Here is a 22,822-nt window from a genome sequence, read left to right as displayed (position 1 = left end):
AGAGATACCAAAGAAAATATTTTCCCTTAAGAATGAGCTAAGAAATAACCCAAAGAAACTCAGAAAGCCAAACCTAACATAATTTGAAACTTGTTTGGAGCTGACTGTGACACATTTTTGCATTAAATTACTGACTGCCTTCAAAATGCTCTACACTAAGCAAGTACATTTAAAATAATTATATTGAATAGCTCTTCATAAATATTAAAACATGTCATCAAATGCAGTACTGCATGTACACTCCACCTAGATGCCTTCTGCACAACTCTGCTGTTGTTACTGTTTTCTGGATCTTACACAGTTTATAATATGCTAATAGGAATACCAGATCATTTGATTTTATACCATGTCTTTTTAAAACAGGAAAACTGCCCATTTAGATGGAACAAATATTTCTTTAAACATATTCATTAAATATGCAAAATTTAACTGTAAAATGTAGGTGTCATAACGGTCTAAAGTAGATCCCAACTGTCTACAGAGACCTTTTTGGAGGAAGTGTTCCTCCTTGTAAGCAAGATTTTTTTTCTTCAGTCAATAAAAATAGAGAACAAATTATTGTATTCAGCCATTGTGACTATCCCAGCTGGGCATAAGAAAACTTATAATGGTCTCAAAGCCTTTAGTAGATTGTGTAAACAGGTGTAACAGATATAAATCCTCACAGTGATCCCAGGTTCTTTATTTTGTCACAGTAGTGGTGTGCCATATGATTTAATGTCATTCTGATAAGAAAAACTGCACAATCTTATTGTTGGAAAAACCTTCCTTAGGAAAGATTTTAAATGACTGCTTTTATTTTCAAGGGTATGAATTCTGTACTCACGATTTCCAAAGAATAATTCTCATTAAAAAGAGTTTTAACATATATTGACTATGTTTCACAAGTATTCTCATTTGTAAATATATAGTTTATAAATAACATCCCTTTTTAAGATATTGAGGGGAGAATAAAACCCTTGAAATGACAATGAAGAAACTGGGCTGTGTCACAACCAGGCACCATGCCACCTGCTGCAAATTGTCTCCAACAACTGCACTTAGAGAAATTATTCCAGGTACTGCCAAGAAAAGCAATGTTATCCACTACAGAAAATAACAAATAGAAGATGGAGAGCTGCAATAAGCTGTCCATTAGAGAGAACTGTGTGTCCTTACACAGCAAACACATGGTAATTGAACTAAACAAAAAGCAAAACACAATGAAAAAAGAGCAGCCACAAGCAAATGGATCCATGTGTCATTTGAGACTGGGCAGAGACTCAGACAGTTAACTGGATGTTTTTCTATGCCTGACCCCACAATGCCAACACTTGTAATTCTTACTAGTCTCACAATATATTATTTTCTTACAGACACACTTCTGGATGGAGAGATACCCAGTTCCCATGTGAAAGCAGCTTCTACTCCTTTTAGCTGAGGATGAGTTTGAAAAATGCAAATAATATTGGCCTAAGGCTATAAACCAACCCCAAATTTATTCTGCCAAATCAACTTAATTACTTAAGACAAAAGTGCTGAAGGATCCAGCTCATTGGAATGAGCTTCAAAGTCATTCAGACTTTTGAATACCTGGGCTTTATTTAGCAGTATCTCCACTTGCTTTCATAATGCCTGTGACAGTGCAGCACCTTAAGCTTCCCTAAACAAGGGGCTTTGTACAGAAAAGCATTCACTGAAGAGCAAGATCCTTATTTAAATGAACTATGCATAAACACCCACCACTATGCCTAATTCCCATGTGAATTTCCAAGGGTAAAAGAACAGAATCAGGACTGGCACTAGCCTGATGGTTCTATAAACAACAGTATTATTGGATTGCTTGTAAACTAGTTACATTCACTCCTGCTCCTCCCCTCCAGGGAGTTCTAGCGACTTTGAAGGCAGAGATCCTTTAAATCCTTTTTAAATGTCTGTCACTGGGTTTCCATCCATTTGTTCTCGTGCCAGTGTTGTCACTTACCTTGCTTATTTTTCTTAAAAGAGGTTATCTACATGTACTTGGATTTCTTAGGACAGGCTCTCAGTCTCATTGATTATCTGTTACAATGTCCTCTACTTATTCCAGTTTTAAGTAATCTTTTTTTGTATCTGGTGACCAGAATTGGATAGTCTTCATTCCAGACTTGGGTCTCAGCAGTATCTTATGAAAATATGATTTTTTTAAATAGAGAAAGCATTATAATATACCTAGCTGAATGCTGGGACCTACAACACATTTGCCTTTTTACATATACACTGTATGGGATGCTCAATCCTGCATGAGAAACTAATATGCAAAGGCTTTCCTTTCATCAGTTGCAAGTGACAGAAAAATTTATCAGCCCCCAATGCACAAATGTGCACTTAGTATTATTACATTACATCCTTTTTCTATTACTCCTCAAGGTCATCCAGTTCTTCCTGTATGGGAGCTCCCTCCTCCTTTATACAGAGGGTGGCTTGCAGCCTTTGCTCACTGGCAGATTTCATTAAAATTCCTTAAATAACCACAAACTTCCTAAGCTTAACCCTCACTGCACTAGACAGCATCACAGGTTATCTGCTTTGTGAAAGTCCCTTCACAATTTCCCTTATGCCCTCATTTTCTACTTCCCTCTGGACAGACTGTCAATCATTACTGTCTATTTTCTAAAGACTAACAATTTTCATACAATATTTTACCCACAATTTAGGAGTTTTATCTCATCAGACACGTTTTGTTGTTGTTTTTTTTGGCCCTCTCTTGCTAAGCTGCAGGTGGAATTGCTTGTTTTAAATGTTTGCACATGAGAAAACCCAAATATTTTAATCCAATGCATAATTACATTGCCTTCCCATGCACAGAGGATTCAGAGACAGCATTGCTCTGAAGATGAGAGAGTCAAGCCAAACAATTGAGTATTTATAGACACATACATCAAATTAATTCTAAAAATGAAAGTAGGCATATTTAGGACATGTCACAGTGTTCAATAAGAACATTCATCAAGAATCTAAATTGAGTTGGAATGATGTTAAGGCAATTCCAAATAGGGAAAAAAAATTACAGGAGGCTACTCATCACCATTTATAAGTATTTTAAAAAACAAACTCATAAGTAAATCCTTAACAAGACCTCCCTTTGTTGTCAAAGGGATCTTTCCAGACCTTTCCAGACCTTTGCCTGCTTTATTAGTTTCTACGGTGGAGGAGCAGTTGCAGCATCAATTCAGTTGCTTAAGCAGTCAGATAGTCAGACTTGGATTGCCAAATATATTGTACCTTCAAACTCATTCCAACCTCTCTTCTAGAAATACTCAAAGGGATCTTTCCAGACCTTTCCAGACCTTTGCCTGCTTTATTAGTTTCTACGGTGGAGGAGCAGTTGCAGCATCAATTCAGTTGCTTAAGCAGTCAGATAGTCAGACTTGGATTGCCAAATATATTGTACTTTCAAACTCATTCAAACCCCACTTCTAGAAACACAACTACATCTAGCCATGCTGTAAATTCAGGTGCAGATTCTGAGCAGCAGCACTATGAATTTTTGCACTCAACAGTTAGGCTACACACATTTATTATTAAAATAATTAGGGAATACATGGGTTTCTCTACATAAAAAATAATTAACCAGATGTTTGAAAGAATTATTTCTTGAAGTTGCTGATAAATTTGAATATTGAAAGAGGAACAAATTTATTGTCCTTTCCTTGCTTGAAATATGGTTTGATCATGATTGCATTCATGAAATGCAATCAACAGCATGAGGTTCCACCAGTTTGTTTCACACAGGATTTGTGTGTGGCTTGGCCTCAGGTCCCTAACAAACTCATTATGCTCTCCATTGTTAAGGAATTCAGATGATTCCTGTTAAAACACATGCAACAATATTTCACAATCTCAATAGTTTTTCTTTATAAACAATGTATAATGCAGGATTAGTAGAGTACTTGACGGTCTCAGTAGTTACACTGTTCTGGCAACTTCCAAAGTGAGTGTGAGCTGCATGCTGCACATCAGGGATTCCAGGCTGAAAACTTCATCTGCTGCAGCAGCAGCAGCATATGGTTTCTAAATAGCTGTCCCACTAACCTAGTTACATGCTCAAAAGCAACCAGAAGTTTGACCCAAATGCCACTGGTAACACTGACCTGCCATCCCAATTAAAGCTGTGGCATATACTGTGATTTTATGATTGAAGTACAGAACCCACTTGTACACCTGCCAGCTAGGTGCTCACTCTTCACTTTTCTTCTCTTTCTCTACCTCCAGGAGAACCTCCTTCCCTGGACTCTTATGTAAAAGGTCAATTTTAAGTCATGTCCTTCTCTCCTGCTCTCATTGCTACTTTCCCCTACCTGCTTTCATAGCAGCGAGTGTCTTGTACATCCATTCCCTCCTTCCCTCTGCAGGACCTAAGAACCAGCATGGCAGGGAACCAGGTGTGCTCTAGGTGTGTGCACTGACTGAAAAGAAGCTCACAAAGATGTGCCTGTGCACCTGTGCCAGGTGGACTCCTGTGCAGCTGAGCCAATGACACAGCTGATTCCTGGGGCAAGGGACAATTCCCAACTCCTGACCTCCTCTCTGTGCCACTGTGAATGAGTCCAGCAAGCAGAAACATGGACACCCAAGGCAGCTTGGATAGGAAGAGAGAGGGAATGTGACCTGCCTTGTTAAACTGTTTAATTGTATCCCCTTACTCAGCCTTGTGCAACTGTGCCCTAAGAAAGCAGACCATGAGGCAGCCACATGCATGGAAGCAACACCACCAGTCCATTCATCTCTGCAGTGTCCACTTCTTCTCTCTCCCCCAGACTGCTCCCTGCAAGGATGTACAATTAATTCACCCACTTCAGCCATCTGCTTTTACAGACAGGTAGGTCTTCCAGGCTGGTTCAGACTGGATGTTTGTACTCTGTCCATGCCATGCAAGGAAAAATGGGCATTAAAATGGGCATTGCAATGGCAGGAAGCTCAGTGCACAGTGGGACTTTCCCTTCAGCTAGAAAATTTAACATTACTTTAGAGGCAGTTGGTGTTTTCAATGCTTGATCAGAGCATCTGCTCTATGCAAAAGCTTGGTCCTGTGAGAGGACCAATAATCACTTTTCCTGACAAAAGAATAAATGTAGATTCAAGCAATGAAGGAAAGTTACTGCACCCAGCCATCTTCACTGGGTGAGAAAAGCTTGACCTCACCTTAACGCTCTCTTCCTTAGGAGCAGTCGTGAAGGCTTAAATCTGATTGAGTTTCCTTTGGCAAAATCTGTGAAACAGAAAAAAAAATCACATCAGTTTGAAGATCCTGTAATAAATGGGGAACTTTTGGTACACTAGGTTATACTTTCCAAGCATAACCTTTTTCCCCTGCAAAAGAGTGTGCAGAGGCCTTCTCTCTAATCAAAGGAGCACCAGCTGGCATGTCCAAGATGGTGAAAAACCAAAGCTTTGCAAAAATGAGTACAGACAGTAGACACATCAAAAGCATCAACACTTTATGGAACTGCCATGTTCTATTCCTAATATCTGTGGTGTAGCAATACAGCCTGAGGTGATCATTTGAACTCACTGTTTCCCAGCTTATAAAATGGGCAATGGACATGTTTATGAAGCACTCCGCAAAAATGAGAACTGCTGCAAGCAGCAAAAGCCTTTTTGGCTGCAGCCTGGCAATACTATAAAAACTGCATATTCACTGCAGAAGCCAAGAGATGCTCAGCTGAGGATTTGTTGCAACAGTATTACACCATCCATGACAGAAATATTTCTGAAGATTGTCTACTGTACGGAAGCTTCCTTTTTTTTTTTTTTTTTTTTTTTCTGAATAGCCTTACAAGATGCACTTCACAGAGGAACTCATGTTTACACTGAGAGCAAAATTGCAGCCTTATGTTAAAAAAGCATGTATGACAAAGCCTCTGGTTCCTAAAACTGTGTGAACCATAACAAGCAATGGGCAATGTCCCCACCCTCTCCTAGATTAAACTTTTTCATTTCTGCAATCAAGTGCATCACCAGAGGGTCTAAATGATGACCAGTGGCAGGAGGGAACAGTGTTCCAAGTACCCTATCCCTCAATTCAGCGAGGATGCAACCAAGACACCCCAGAGCACTGCCAGCCAGGGAGCAGGTCCTGTCTGGGACTGCTGTGCAAAACCACATGGAGCTACTGACAACTTACTCCCAATGAAAAATTGCCTTCCGTCCCCATCTGTATTAAATCTACTACCCAAGACCCTACATTAATAAACAGTTGGTCACTGACACAGCAATCATTTTATTTTTCAAAAACAGACCCAGACTTTAGAACACAGTCCAGACTTTAGAACAATTCAGTTGCAGCTACACTCCTATTACTCTACCTCAGAGCTGAGAATTAACTATTTCAAGGAAGACCTAAGTGCAAAAAAATATATTTTTGTTTATGCACAATATTTTATGTCTGGGTAGAATGTATCTTATTTTTGCAGAAAGGGTTTAATGAAACTTATTATAGCTGACAATATGGGTCTTAATTTAGAGAATGTACATTTTGTCTAAGCATTTCAAAACCTCTTATCCTCTTCCATTTCCTTCTGCCATCTCTACAGGTATAAAGATTGAAAAAAACTTCTAAAAAGTAACAGACAAAAAAGATGATTTTAACAACTTGACAAAGAAGCTTAAGATGTGCATCATTTCCTTCTGCCATCTCTACAGGTATAAAGATTGAAAAAACTTTTAAAAAGTAACAGAAAAAAAAGATGATTTTACCAACTTGATAAAGAAGCTTAAGATGTGCAACAAGGCATTTTGTAGGCATCTGCTACAAGTCAGTGCAGATTTCAAGCAGCTTTGCTAATAGCAGTCTTCAACTTTAATAGGCAACTTTTCCTGTTTTTGTTAACATTCATTTTCTCTTTCCATTAAATGGAGAATAAAGTACATAGATTACACAAAAACATCTTGTTAGATCAAAACAGAATATTGTAAGAAAAACAGTGTGAATGGTATATAAATCATTATATTTTACACTACAGCACTAAAAAGAATACTCTGAGCCATATGGATCCTCTACAAAGGCAAGATTTACATTACGTTGAGAGGACTATGCACTAACTTCCAAAGCCCAGCTCAATATCAGCTTAGCTAATCAGAACCAGGCATATCTTAAATTTATAGCTGTTCTAACAGGATGCAACCCATCCTAGAATTATTGGCACTGGAACAGCTGTCCACCATGAAAACCACAAGCAGACCACAGAGAAATTCTGCCTAGCCCAGCCAAAACTGGGGAGGGAATATGAGAACGGAAGAAAGGAGCCTGCACTGCTTCCCTGGGAGCAGAGAGGGAGAAGGGCTGCTAGGAGGGGCACATCAGCTCTTGCACCCCTTAAACACATTCAGCAACATTCATACACACCACATCTTTAATGCCTCAAAATCATCTCAAAACTTTGCTGTGTTTCACAGGGGTGACTCCCAATCTTCTCCCTCATCCCAAACACAGAAAAACTTAGCAGACAATTAAATTCCATTACAGAGTTTTGATATTTTATGTATTTCCTCCTGTTCAAATTAAACACCATGTGGGGGGGATTAAAGTCCAATAAAACTTACTTACCACAATATGGAAGTCTTAAATACAAACACAGGGGGAAAAGTAAACAATTCTGCATCAAAAGACAATAAATATGCCCACAAAAGAAACATCAGTTTACCAGAGTCGTATTCAATGGTTAATTTAAAGATAAAAAAACCCCCCACTGTACTCTATAAACAGAAGAAAAATATTTACAACAGCATTTTGTTATGCTTTTTACTGAAGAATTCTAAACATGCTCATAATCATATTATAGCAATTTAAAATATTTTTATTCAAAATTAAGAGTATCTTTACTGAAGTGTAAATCAGACTTGCTCACAAGTTTAACCATTTGTTCAGTAGAGTTCCCTCTCTCCTAGGCACAAACTACCCGATAAAACCACCATCCATAATTTAATATGTAGGAAATTTAAAATGAACAATCTAAAAAGAAAAAGTAGATATAACCTTCCAGCATTACTTAGTATATTTAAAGGCCCTAAGTCGGTAGCATGCTAAGCTAATTAAAAGATACATCTAATCGGATCTTTCAAAAGTGCCCTTTAGGAAATAACAAAATAGCCTAGTGACTAACTGCATACTGATTGCTAAAGTACCTAATGCAGCTGCAGGAGAGCCAGTCAAACAATATTTACACATGCACACATACAGATGAGAGATTAAACATGCACAAACTGCATTTTCTTTTATCTGCTTGGAACTCTTACCTTGCTCCTCAGAGTATTTAACATTTCCCAAATAACTGGAGATCCAAGGATTTCTGAACATGGTTGCACAAACAAAGGATTCGGCAAAGAGAAACTACAATAGCAGCTAATTCTCAGGCAGGCACAGCCCTTAGGCCTGTCTTAGCAATATCGTGTAGAGATTTTTCATAGCACAGGACTGGAGCTGTCAGGCTGTGCGTCCCAGGGAGTACAGTAAATGCATAGCAATAGGCTGCAAGCCGGAGCAGCTCAAGCCAGTAATCAGATTACGAACAGAAATTAGGCACATGAATGCTAAAACAGATTGGGCAACGGTGATTGGGAGATTTATAATATTACCACTTCAAAGATTCAGCCAAATTGCACATTATATTCCTGCAAAACGAATGCAGAACCCCTGAATCCTCATATTAAGAAACCAAACAAACAAAAAACCCCCCAACAACAACAGAAAAAATGTCAAGAAGAGGAATAATTCCTTCATATCTCTAATCAGGATAAACTGCAGTGCTTATTTAAGAAAAACAGCACCCAGGCTGCCAAAAAACGGACTCTGATAATCATAGCATTATGCTTAAATGTTTTGCCTAACTATTAGTTGGAACATTTAAAACAGACAAGATTTATGGATAACATATGAGCAAAATTACTGGTGGGGGTAGGGATTTAAGAACAGACACCACAGCTCCAAATATTTTAATTCGAGACAGAAGGTGAAAAATTGCACTAAAGTACTGTCTAGCTACCATTTTTTTTATTAAACAGATTTGATGGATTTTGGATTGAAAAGTTGGAGCTCTTTTAGCTAATTTTGAAAGTCTGGAAATATTTGTTTGCAATGGTGCAATAACCCTGGCTCAGTTGCTCACACTGAGCTACCTGATGGTCTAACACAGACACAAAGAAGTGCTAAATCTGTGATTGAAACAGGTCCATGCACTTAACCCCATCCAAACAAACAGGGACATCTATCAGCTTTCCTCCAACAGACTTCTTCCCTCCCAAAAGATTTCAGCTACTGTCAGTATTACAGGCTGAGAGAGCTGGGGAGGTTCAGCATGGAAAAGGTTCCAGGGAGACCTCAGAGCACCTTCCAGTACCTAAAGGTGGCTACAAGAGAGCAGGAAAGGGACTTTACAAGGACCTGTAGATAGGACAAGTGGTAATGGCTTTAACCTGAAGAGGGGTAGGTTTGGCTATTAGGAGGAAATTCTTTATTGTGGGGGTGGTGAGGCCCCTGGAACAGGCTGTCCAGAGAAGCTGTGAATTGCCCCATCCCTGGAAGTGTTGAAGGTCATGCTGGATGGGGCTTGGAGCAACCCAGTCTGGTGAAAAGTGTCCCTGGCAGGAATAAGATGATCTTTAAAGTCCCTTCCATTCCAAACCAGTCTAAAATTCTATGTGTAGAAAACTCTCCAAAGGACTGGGGCTGTCAAGATCATGAAAAGGCAGACTAGCAACACAAGGCTGAAGTTCTTGACTGTTCTTACCTACTTTTGTGATGCCTGGTACAACAGAACCCTGATCTATGCTGGGAACTTCAATGTACAGACAAGATACGAACAATTATGCTGTGAAAGAGACTGCAAAACCACAAGTGAAAAACATACTCTACCAAAAACCTGCTAATGGCTGTTGGCTCATCATGAAATTGCATTTAGCCTATCTAGGTCAACAAAACACTGTTCTTCATGCTAACAAGTTATTGCAATGGATAGAAAAACACTCCATCTTGTCTAATGCACCTGATATTTGTTTTAATCTATTTTTAAAACCATAAAATCATGTTGAAGTCAACCTAATCAAAGCACCTTTTCTTAGCTGAACTTTCAACAGTCCAGAGCTCCCTGGAACAAGAGTCACCTAACACAAGGAATATGGCCTTGAAGCCTCTGACTCATCAAGTAACCTTCTCTGTTCAGAAATATTTGATGGTACATACCACATTTCTTTTCTTTGCCTGTAACCTTGCCACCTCTCGTGTTTAATTCTAACCACTCCCAGCACTACCAACAGAACACAAACCAACACTGCTGTGCACTCCTGACCAGCTGTGAAGGCTTCCATGTACTTGAGCCTAATATATACAAAAAATGTAATCTGTTGGCACTAGTCCAAACCTGCAATTAACATGAAAATCTGGTGCTTTATGGCCTAGGCATAAGTGCAGGTGTGCTTAAAACACAAAAGTAAAATGGGGCAGAACTAACTAAGAGCTGCTGGTAACAGTTAATGGGGAAATTCTGGACCAGGATATGTGTTGGTATAGCAACAAGAGACACCCTGCTCCTGAAAAATACCCCTTCTTTTCTCAAGCCTGCCTATCTGAAGACTGTTTACCTGATCTTGTGAATAGAGGTATTCTTTTTTGCAGCATTTTTAAGCATCTGTAACTCATCTGGTACACAGTAAGGGAAGTTTCTGATAAAGCTCAGGTAAACTCCACTCATTTGATAAATCTTGTGTCTGCAATCTTTAGCAAGGTTGAAGGAAAAGTTAGACTTGACAGCTGCGCTGATGCAATAGCTCAAGGCTGCCAAGAAAGACAGTCCTAGCCATCATTCCTCCTGCTGCAGCACCTCTGCTAGGTCCTGCTCCCCAAGTGACCCAGCCTGACAACTAACTGCTGGTAAATATTCCCTTTTATTTCTGCTGGGTGTGCTTTTCAGGAGGTGCCAGAACAAGGCACAAGATCTTATGATTAGGAAAGGGATCAACTCTTGTGGCTAACAAAGGAGGTGAGCTCAGCTCAGATGTCACCCCCCCTGTCTGGCAATGTCCCCTGCAACAGAGAGGAGGGGTATGGCTGTTTTTGTGGAGGGAGGGGTCAGGCTCCCCCATTCCTCTGCTATAAATCATCCTCAGCATTTTGTCCTGGTGAATGAGGTGCAGAAGGGAAAGCACAGAGAGCTGCAGAAAGACAGGAAAACTCTGGAATTCCTTTCACAGTTGTGTAATTTTTAAATGGGCTCTTGCTTGTGTTGTTCAGATTCTGCCTACAGGACACAGTAAGAAGCCAGTCTCTTCAAGTGGAAATATCTGTGATAGGCTTTGGTACAAACAGGACTCCTTTTCCTACTATACACAGCTGGCAGGTCAAGAATCCAGGACCCACCTCATGGGTCCAAAGAGATATTATAGTGGAAAGTAACATAGTCAATTAAAAAAAGAATCTCTATCAAGCTCTTCACAAAAATACCTAGAGTTTGGCTTCAAAATCATGTTTGGTTGGAAGGTGATCATCAGCCATTGCTCCATGCACAGGACCTGTGATTGAACTTTCCTGGCACTGCTGTTGATACTAAAACTGTGCTGCTGTGCAGAATCTGAAAGTGTTGATTCAAGATGAGGGGTATGTGCAAACACTGCTTAAAACTATGAGATGATGGAGCTTTTGGGTAATACAGCAACGCTATGCAATTCACACAGATCATTTGAAATACTGAACTGTAGGTAACTGACCACTTGCTTTCCTCCTTTCCACCAAAAAGGGATCATCTATCACAAGAGGAGTCTGTGCTGGCCCTTAACCAGCTTTGGAAGTGGAGAAAATGGTGCAAAAACCAGAAGTCAGCAGAGTCAACCAAGGGTATCAAAAAAATAAGTCTTGGATTTAGCATTTTGCTTCTTGTTTGAAAACAGCAGGTTTAAGAGCAAATCTTTCCCAGAGGAAAAGAAGTCAATATCCAAATATTTCATGAAGAGAGGAGGAAGAGCAGTTTGTCCTTCAAAAATAACCCAGTCTCCAGGACCTACAAGTGTGCTCAGCCAAACTATGTTATCAAGGCTGTGTTACAAATCGGTAGTAATGCTCTTGTCCCCCTCTGCCATCATTAATTCTTCAGCATTAGCAGCTTCCAACATAAGCAAACACAGAGAGAACAACAGTTCAGCCTTCAGAAAGGGGGGCAGCCCAGTGGGAAGCTAAGTTTGCAGTCATCTGGGCTTAGAGCTCGAGGTTAAGCATGTATACATTTCAAATCTGAGACCGCTCATGAAAGACCAGCTGGCAGATAAATGTTGTTCTGAAGCTTCCCACAGGAAGAGAAGGAAAATATCTTCCTTTTGTCTGGCAAAACTAATAGCTCTAATCAAAGCTGCAGTTTAAACGACTTGCAAAACACTTCCCAACTTACAGGCTTGCCAGCCCCAAAGCACTAAGGAGCTATGAACCAGGTCCCACCAAGATCAGACCTTTTTTCCTCTTGAATTTTGATCACTTATGAATTTATATTTAGAAGAGTTTAGAAGTGATAAAGAGAGGTAGATACTTTGTTGTGACTTGCAGTTATCATGAAAGCAAAAATCAAAGAAGCTCATGACAGCTGTTTGAAGAAAACCTAAAAATAAAATAAACTTTTAAAGAAATCAACAATGCAGAGGAAAGTAAACCCACAGAGACTGCATGAAATTTTCTGCAAATATGCTACTTAGGTAAACAGGAATCTGAGCAGCACAGAAAACTGAAATGATCTGTATAAATGTAATGATGAAATAATATTTTCATCCACTCTTCATGGGAGCTCATGAATTTTATTCAACTGCTCTTCTGGCCAAGGTGAGCATCCTTGGATTAGCCAGTCAAAATGAGCTGTGCCAAGATCTGAGATGCTGTGGATGACGGCAGGAATGAAGGTCAGAAGACTGGGCTAAATCAGACCACTCTTTTCCATCAGTCCATCTGACCTCCCCTCCCAGGCTGCAGGCTTCTTGCCTACCCCAGGCCACCCTGTCAGTTTTTGGTATGTAGGCATATCTTTCCAAAGGAAGTGGCAAGGCACTCCCTTTTCTTATTTCCCCTTCCTCCCAGACTCCAGCAATCCCTGCCAAGTTGTTCAAGAAGCCAGACCAAAGCTGAAGGACAGGTCAAAAATCTCCCAGAAGATAACTTCAGCAGTACAATCACTTAAAAGCTCAAGTCATGTCCCAGCAGCCCACCTTGCAATCACAGTACATATTTTGGGTTGTCAATGCCAGTGAGGTTTGTCTTCTCCATCCAAACCCCATGTATGTGGGGAAGTAGTATTTTTTCATTTCTTAAATTGAGGCCATTCTTACGAACTTTAAAAATACAATAAAGTTTCCTGACATGGTGTCATCGCTCCAGTGGAAAGTAAATACAATCCTTTCCAAATAATCATCCTGGCAAAACGATTCGTGTTTGACCAGTGATTGTGTTTTGGACAAGACTTCAGTTTAACTTCAGCACTGCATTGCTTGTGTAGTGCACTCTAAAACAGGTCATATGCAAAGAGATGAAAAAAGCTGAATAGTAGATTTTTAAAGGGGTCTGAGGTTTGTAGTACAAAATGTGTTGAAAGAATATGGATGGTCTTTTTGTACTGGCTATTTAGTAATATGCTCTGGGAAAAGGGAGAACAACAGGTATTTTTGTACCCACACTAGAAATCCCCTTCCAATCTCCAGATTACTATTTCAGATTTAACCCCACTTATTAATTTCAGCAATTAAATCTCCTAAAAGGAGATTTTGGTATCTTTCAGTTTTGGAACACATCTCAGAATAAGGAACATCACCATCTCTCATATCACTGTTCGCAAAACTGCATGACAAGACTGTAGCATAATTAAAAGATGTCCAAGGTTTTCCTCTTCAGGAGTAGGATCAGATTAGAGGAGCTCCTTCAAGGAAGTTCAACAGCTAGATGCCTGTCTGTTTGGGCCCTTGTCTCTGGGCCCAAAGCAATAACAGAAGATGCCATGTGTGAACAGAACCATTTCTGCACTGAGCAAATGGCTGGAAAGGAGGATAAGGCAGGAACTCCTCTCCCAGTAACACAGACAACCTCAATCTTTAAACAGCTCAAGGACTTTGAGAAGACATGGCAGTGAAACAGCACTGGAGAATGTTTCACAGCACAGCTCTCTGAGCAGCTGCAGCTCAGACTGTGAAGGCACAGGGTCAGTCACAGCTCTGTGGACATCCTTCACTGGTGTCATGAAGCCTCAACTTCTTCTTTGCTATTGCAGTGAATGAGAGCTTTGCTGCTGAGATGGCCCCAGGCTTAAACTGCTGCTGGGAGACTTCAACTTGTGTCCCTCAAAAACAAGCAGCCGAGGTTTGTAGGATGGGTTTCTCCATCTTCTGGCACTTCTAGTGTCTGCAATCAGTACGAGGCTGTCTCCTTGCCTGGAGCAGCAAGTGGCCCCCTGCAGTCAGGAGCCACAAAGAGCCCTGTCACACTGCTGAGTTTTCTCCTGGCTGCTCTTGTACAGCTCTGCACGTGGGTAAAAGCCCAATAAGAGGGCAGAGAGAGGCACGCATAGCCCAAGGAAGAATTTATAATAAAGTTCTTTGGCTCTTCGTGATAGTCATCTAAGGAAAACACCCATTTTGTTTACCGCTGCAATGTGACATTTCACAGGCCACATCCTATCCCTGCATACTTACCCTGAAATATAATTTTTCAAGCCTCAGGCAGACAGCAACCTTGCAGACAAGAAATCCATGACCCCAGCTCCCATCCTGTTTATGGCGTGTTGCAATGCTCTCTCAAAAAATTAAATATTTATGAAAAGAAATAAAGAAAAATGTATGCTTTATTCAAGAGCTGATTGTCAAGGTAGGACACTCAACAGCAAGTACTGTCACTGCACTATGAAAAAAGCACATGTACCAGGCTTAATTTGCAATCAGCATGGCTAAGCAAAAATTAAAGAGGAAAGAAAAGCGAACCCAGTGATGCTGCAGTTCTGCAGTCTGTTCTCTAGAGAGCAAGTTTAAATTCATGGCAGCTATGGCGTTTTTCTCTTTATTGCCCTTATTCAGTCCCAAGGCCCCTGCAAAAATCACCAACATTCTTGGTGCTCAGGGGGGTACCAGGAAGTTAATCACAAGTCAGATTTGAAGAGCCTTCCCAGAGCTGCCTGGGAAAGTTTGCACAGCATCTGCTTGTCTAAATCTATGGAGATTACACTAAAGGAAAAATGTAAATACTTTTTTAAAGGCTTCTTCCATGTGAAAGTCAGATTTTATGAGGTGGGTATGAAGCAACCTAGCTTAGTCCTGGTCTGTACACAGACAGTGGGTACCAGTATTCCCTTTCTTCTGGGAGCGAGATAGTTGTTTTAGCCAGTAAAAATCAGTTTTCCAATAAAGGGCATAAAACTACATAATAGGAGGGGAGAAACAAGTCCCAAAGTAATTAAAAAAAAAAAAAAAAGTTCCTCTTAGTCCAGTATTCCTCTGAAAGCAGGCAGTGCAAGGAATGAAGACACACTTCCCAGCACAGGCCCACATAGGGGTTCAGTATACGGACTGACAGCGTGGACTGGCGTCCTAAGGTTATAACCAAGCTAAAAAAAAAAAAAAAAAAAACAGTATTCCTCTGAAAGCAGGCAGTGCATGGAATGAAGACACTTCCCAGCACAGGCCCACATAGGGGTTCAGTATACGGACTGACAGCACGGACTGGCGTCCTAAGGTTATAACCAAGCACATAAAAAACAGGCCAGGAACAGAAGTACAGCCACTAACATTTACACAAAAGGATTTCACTTTTTAAAGCCACCTCTAGCATAATCTTGACATTTGCCAGGCAGCGTGCAGTGTCAGTGTCAGCCAGCCGGGCTCAGGCAGCAGCAGCAGCGCGCCGTCAGCGCCGCCGTGCTGGGTCGCATCTCCCGGGGTCTGCGCCGGATCCGTTCTGGGCAGATCTCACCCAGCGTGCTCCGTCCCCAGGCACGGCTCCGCAGCTTGCCTAATAAGGCCAGGCGAGAGTTGACTGGCTGGCTTATAGGTCACCCAGTGTTTACCCAGCGAGCCGGCGGCAGCTGCAGCCCCGCAGCGCTCCTCTGCTGCGGGCCGTGCCCGCGCTCGCAGGCCGGGGCCCACCGGCGCTGCCCGGCTGGCCAAGGCCCTCACAGCCCAGGGGGACACGCTTTGGTTTCACCGCAGGCACCATGAAACTGCAGGGAGTGCAGGTACCACCACAGCGCATTGTACGACCACTAGACTGAAAAAATAATCAGGTTTCTCACTGCATGAATTGCTCGAAAGTAGGGCAGCGGTGTAGGTATGAACAGCCACCCTCACAGCTGCAGGGAGAAGACAGGTACTTGTCAAACACCAGAACCAAGGGAAATAGATGAAAGCAAGGCAGAGATACTCATTTGAGCACTACTATTTAATTATTTATTACTCTTGATCAGTTATGGTGAGATTCACTGCAATTCAGACAGATGGCTTCAAAAGTAATGATTTACCCTCTATAAAAATAGCTATCCGGCCAAATAAAAAAACCCCTTCTGCTGCTGCTTCCCTTGTGATTCAGTCTATTTTCTCCTTTACACCACTCCTAAGGCAATTTCAAGATGCTAGATTTGGATAGTGTCCTACCCCCTTTCCCAGCAGAGTCTGAGGAAAGCCAGGAGACGGCTCTGCGGTTGGAGCTGGCACAGGTCACCTCGAACCACAGCACTGCCACGAGACCCCTGCGAGGGGACAGCACAGTGGCTTTTGCCTTCAGGTCAGTACAGACAATGCATTTCCATCCTTCATCAAAACCACCTTGTTAGGTTTAAATACCTACCTAATACAATCAGATATAATGATGTGCTTATCATATGATTCAGCTAGAAAATTGTCTGAGCGCAGGGAGTAAAACTAAACTATGATTATCACCCTACTGAAGTAACCAAATGATCACAGTTATGTCCTGCTCCTCTTATGAGCCTGGGGTTCACACTGTTATAATTAAAAAGGATAAAATATATGGCCCATTCACTCTTAAAACAGTACATTTAAAAAAACAGCTGATAGTTTGTAAGCTTAGCCATTATCATTTTGGGCTGAATCTGTGCCCAGGTGCACACACAGATCTTGGCTCAGAATTGCTGACTTTCGCCTCAGTCTGTTCTCACCCAAAATATGCTTCACTTATACAAAGAAATGGGGCACACACATTCAAAAAAGGGCCAGTCACACATGATTACACAAAGGTAAGTCCTAAAATAAGCCAACTCACTTTGTGTCGAATTTGCTTAGATCAGCAGCACAATATGCTCTTATGAATATCAATAATGAATGCTGGAGGAAACTAAACAACACACAAGCAATGAGAAGAACTGCTGTGTGAGCATTAGACCTGTTAAGAGTTTCAGGAAGAAGTCAAGATAGCCCTGAACTTTGAAAATCAGTCATATTTCACAGACTTTCAGGCTGGGATGAGAGAAAAGCTAGAAGAAACTGGTTTGCTAGAGGAAATGGGTTCACCTATTAGTTTCAAGTCTCTCTGAATACACAGTGACAAATCCAAAGTACCAGGGGAACACTACTTCTCCTCTTGGTTAAAGGAGAATCTCAATAAACCTAGGCACATCTGGAAGGGAACACTCAGACACCCTCACAGGTGATTGCTTACTTGTCACCAGTTAATTTAGTTTGTGTAACTGCACATGAGCAAAGGCTTTCCAGTGCTTTTATACTTTCACTGTTTTAATTTTAAATGGGAGATAATGTTACAGCTGGCTTTTCTCCATTTTAACACTCCCATTTTTCATCTTTGCTCACAGACATTATGACTTCCAAGACAAGTTTCAGAAAGGAATTTTGGAAATACAGCAGTATCTCCTCCCCTGTGCTACAGATGGGAAAAAGGGTAGAATTAACATTTTTTAAAATGTGTTCTGTGTTCTGAATATTTTAAACCCAAAAGGATACCTAAGTGGTAGGGAAGACACCTTCATGAAGAAATCTGGCTTTTTCAATGCTCAGGACAAAGCACAGTTACTGTAGTCAGTTAAACCTGACTGGTGCAGAGCTAGAGAATAAAATTCTCACTGAATTTTTTCTGTGTTCTGAATATTTTAAACCCAAAAGGATACCTAAGTGGTAGGGAAGACACCTTCATGAAGAAATCTGGCTTTTTCAATGCTCAGGACAAAGCACAGTTACTGTAGTCAGTTAAACCTGACTGGTGCAGAGCTAGAGAATAAAATTCTCACTTTTTTCAAGAATAGGCCAGAAATTCAGCAATTTCCTTTAAACCCAAAAGGATACCTAAGTGGTAGGGAAGACACCTTCATGAAGAAATCTGGCTTTTTCAATGCTCAGGACAAAGCACAGTTACTGTAGTCAGTTAAACCTGACTGGTGCAGAGCTAGAGAATAAAATTCTCACTGAATTTTTCAAGAATAGGCCAGAAAAGCAATTTCAGCAAAATCTGTACATGCATAGGAAAGGTGATGCTGAAAGAACAGAATAATGGCTCACATAAGACCTCTGCTTAAATCAAGGCTGAAGAATACTTTCCACACTCAGTCCCCCAAAAAGGCCACCTCCTCCAGTGACCTTACAAGAATCAGCTGCCACCCCAGCTCTCGGTCACAGGAGAGGAAACACATCCACCATGTAATCACCAGATATGTGCTGCAGGCACACATTCACTGAGAAGACAGATGGGGTTTCAGTGAGGTAATGGGGAGGTGTTCTTCCCCTGGTCTACAGATGGTCAGTTCAAGCTCAAAAGTAAAATATCATGACTTCGTTGAAATGAAGTGAGCAGAGAAAACAGCCTACAAATTAAAGAACAAGGGCAGTTGCTGGGGGAGCCAAGAGGTTTGTTACAGTCCAGATTCCCAGAGCCACCTCATGAGCACACAGGGAACAGCCCCCAGGGCTGGTGCAATATTGAGGCCTGTGTGATGGCTGGAGAAAAGTGCTCAGTCACACCTCAGCTTTCACTAACACATGGAGGAGCTCAGCTGCATTTGCTCCAAATTTCCTCTTCCCAAGACTAGAACCACCATTCCCAGCTCTACTCCTTTTAGTCTCCCAGTTCTCATTTTTGTCAATCCCTCACTTCTAATTTTATTTCTGCTGCCTTTGTATACTTCCACTTTCTTCCTGTATCCCATACTATGGGTAATCCCCCTACATTTCTATTCTTCAGTGTTTCCAAATGTACTCCCACTTCTCCCCTGGCTCTTCTGCTCTCACTGCAGATTCTCCCATTAGAGACCCAGTCTCCTCACTGGCCCTCTTAACCCACTCATTTCATCTCCTGCACAAACCCAGCCATTTTTTAGAAGGGTTTTGTTTTCCTTCTCCAGAAGATTTCAGTAAATTAGGTCTGTCCAACCTAGCACACTTTATTAGGAGAGAACTGATCACAGGGAACTAAGGAGCTGTTTTAGTGAGAGGTGAATCAACTGCAGTGCACAAAGCTTAACTTGAGCAGCACACTGTGGAGCAGCCAATAACCAGAAGGTCACAGTGTAAACATACTGCTACTCTTGGACATTTTTTTCTTGCAGGTAAATTCCCTTCATCAGTCAACTTGTTTGTCCCATGAATAGCATCAAAGGAATGCTGCACTGTTTCAAGAGAGGCACTAAGCATGTGTAATGGAAAGAGACATCCCTTAAAAAAGAGAAAAGACAGGCAGCTTGAACAAATTAAGAGCTGGAAAGAAAGGACTCCCTTGATGTCTTAATGGCCATTGGTTGTTACAGTTAATACACCAACAACCAGTTACAGAAAGGGTGCTGGACTAGAGCCTTGTGAGGCAAAGAAAAAATACCTTGCCTTGCAAGGTATTTGTCTAAAAGTGAGGCAAAATTCCTGCTGAGGAATAGTGTATAACCATCAAAATCACAGACAAGCACAGTACAATATCTCCTTGCACAGTGGGGCACAGCCCTGTGCAAGGTGATGCTACAGAATGCTCAGTCCCTAGGACCTCAGGAGGGGCTGCAAACCCCAGCAGGGAAATGGGGCATGTTCTGCAGTAAGACTTCTCTCTGCCACCACACCACACTGTCTCCAAACCCAGGACCTTGCATTTCAGGGGAAATGAGAAGCAAGCCTTGGGGAATTTTGGGTACAGGGACCCTAAGAAGCTTCATTGTTAAATGCTCTATCATCCTCACATGCACCATAAAGGCTGGGCCCACAATTTGTGATTCAGGCAAGGAAAGGCAGCCGTTCATGAGCCTCAGCACTGTGACAGAGCATGTACTGGACAGACACACATGAAATTCATGCACTGAGTTTGTCAGCACAGTGTCCTGCCCACAGAGTCTACAGAAAAGCATTCTTATGGCATGGAGACGGTCCTTCCTACACCAGGGAGCCTCTGGGAGCCATTTGGGAACTTCACATCAGCCCACCAGCACTACTGGCATATTTACTATCAAGTTCTATATCTACATTTCACACAAAGGATGTTGAAGTCCAAGCAAGATGCTCGTTTTCCTCATTGCCTTTCTATACCTGGCCTGACTTTTACGTGTTAATGGAAAAACTGAATAAAATGAAGCAGTAGAAGAGTTAAGTAATCCAGCAGCTTCTCTAAATGATTTAACAATTTGTAGTGCAATTAAGCATACACATAGATTGCTTTGACTTAAAAAAGATCATGTGCATAAATAGTCAAGTAAACAAAAAAAATAAGGCTCAGTGAAGGCTACATTTTAGGACATTCAGACTATCTGGTAAAGACACTGTTTGCCAATGGCTGTAAATCAACCTGCAGCAGTATTTCAGACTGCCATGGAAAGTATGCCTGCATTAAAACCCAGCACAAGAAACTTTAAATTCCTGACAGCATGTGGCCATGCATGAGGTCACTATGAAAAGCTGCAACATTTTCTTGAGCTCTTTATTTTTGTTTCCTGAGAAGTTTGAAGCCATAATCAGCAGCTTATACCCAAAGTCTAGATGTAAAGTCAGCACAGGCTGGACTAAGTCCAGGAGTTGCATTAGTTCACAATATACAGGAAAAGAACAAAATCCTATCCAAGGAGATCCAGAGCACTAAAATGCTATTTAAGGAAGCTGAACAAAACTAGAGGACTGCTCTAGTGAGGGCACTATATGGGATTTCACTGGGATACCATAATTTCATTTTTATAGTCCAGTTCTCACTTTCTGCCCTCAAGGGTATGTGTGCATATGTATGAAAGTACCCTATTAAACAATTTGGCATATGTAAGTTCTCAAATGGTTCCTTTTTTGAGAGCTTTTTTTGGCTAAGTGTTATCATTATTTCTTGCAAGTCATTATGAAGAACAGTGTATGAGCATCCAGTTTCTAGTATTTCAAGGGTCTGTGGGTGCATAAAACACACCTGCATAGGAACTGGGTTTTAGAGGAAGAAATGTTTCATTGGTTGGGTTTTTTTGTAGATATTCTTTTCATCTATTGACCATTAGAACATTTTATGTGAGAATAAACACACAACTCACCTATCCTGTCATTTTGTCTTGCAATCAGAATGCAAAGAACAGCAGAAGTCAGGTAACTTGGTAAATAATCTCAAAAAATTAAAACAGAAAGTCAGGGAGGAGAAAAAGGAGTAAACTGAGGGACACCAAGACGAATCAGCTCTAGGAATGCCAGAAATCTACATTTAGTGTGGGCTGCTCTTAAGTTTTGTTTCAATAGTTGTTTCTCTGTGGAAGTCATACTGTTAGTTATGTTTCTTTTTCGAATCAGTGAAGCAAATTACTGTGTTCCATGATTACAATTTTCTGGAAAATACCTTAATGGGAACATCCAATTGCAAACATTGTTAAATATTGTAACAAATTTATCCCTCACTACACAAAAAGAAAACTAACATTGTATTTCTATTTTCTTATCTACAGGGCTTAAGTGCTTCTGTTTGTTGACTCTTTTTTCCTCTTTAATATCCTCTATTATGAGAAAAGCAAACAAACATGGGCTCTGTACAGAATTTTTCATTTTTTTAAGTGTGAAGACTGCAGCAGGCCTTTTGCTTCCTTTCAGTTACCCTCATGAAGAGATAGGAGCTGGAAAAAAAATAATCTCAGAACAGATTTGCTTCCAATTGAGTTGGAAGAATATACAGTTAACCCATTTCTATCAACTGAAATTGCTTTAATTAACTTTTTTCCTCTTTCCATTTTTAATCCCATCAAGTGTTATGCCAGCTAATTCTCTCTCTTTCCAAGCACAAATATTATTAATTAGTCAGGATGAAGTCCTATAAATACTCATATTCCAACTTTCTAGAGCATTCTGGCTACCTCTGCCATAAATAAAAGCTACTTACACAACCTGCAACCAATATACAAAGCCCCTATCTGTTAGAACTGAGCCATCACACTCCATTAAGCTCCAGTCAGATTACAGCTTTTCTGTAACTTGTTCCACACCACATATCAGTCTAAGACTGCTACTCATTTTTGGTTAAGTATTAAAACAATATATTAGTTTTAGCTTCCAATATACCTTCCCTATGGACTTGCTACAGAGAGGCCATACTCAGTACCACTGGTCCCTCGAGTCTAAGGGTGATCTGCTGTCCAGTGTAGGTGCTCAGGACATTTCCTGGGACTCATAAAACAGGTTACTAAAGCACTGGCAGTACTGCTAAGGTGGTAGTGGTGGAGAGCATTCACAGCCAATCACAGGCAAATTCTTGACAAATTTGAGAGCAAACCACAAAAACCTTAGCTTCAACACTAGCCATGTGATCAAAGAGTTCCATAACTCAAGTATCCCATGGAAGGGATATTTTAACATACTTTAATCTTTAAAAGTTTCCATAAAACTACCTTCAAGAAAGCCAAGGCTTAGC

The 22,822-nt window shown here is 40.9% G+C and overlaps 1 protein-coding gene across 17 annotated transcripts in view; it reads right to left on the bottom strand.

Annotated features, from left to right (window-relative positions):
* SVIL (supervillin) overlaps positions 1–22,822 on the bottom strand; it is a 107,555-nt gene that overhangs the window by 60,745 nt on the left and 23,988 nt on the right. For all 17 annotated transcript variants that reach the window (XM_039710899.1, XM_039710864.1, XM_039710834.1 and 14 more), the window contains one exon: positions 5,164–5,230. Coding sequence is in view for 13 of the 17 variants with exons in the window: in XM_039710864.1 (XP_039566798.1) it covers positions 5,164–5,230 (67 nt within the window). In the remaining 4 variants the exon portion in view is untranslated. The remainder of the gene's footprint in view (positions 1–5,163; positions 5,231–22,822) is intronic.

The sequence above is a fragment of the Passer montanus genome, unplaced genomic scaffold, assembly GCF_014805655.1.
Source record: "Passer montanus isolate IOZ18808 unplaced genomic scaffold, ASM1480565v1 scaffold10, whole genome shotgun sequence".
Taxonomy (NCBI): Eukaryota; Metazoa; Chordata; class Aves; order Passeriformes; family Passeridae; genus Passer; species Passer montanus.
This window is presented reverse-complemented; position numbering and strand designations above follow the sequence as displayed.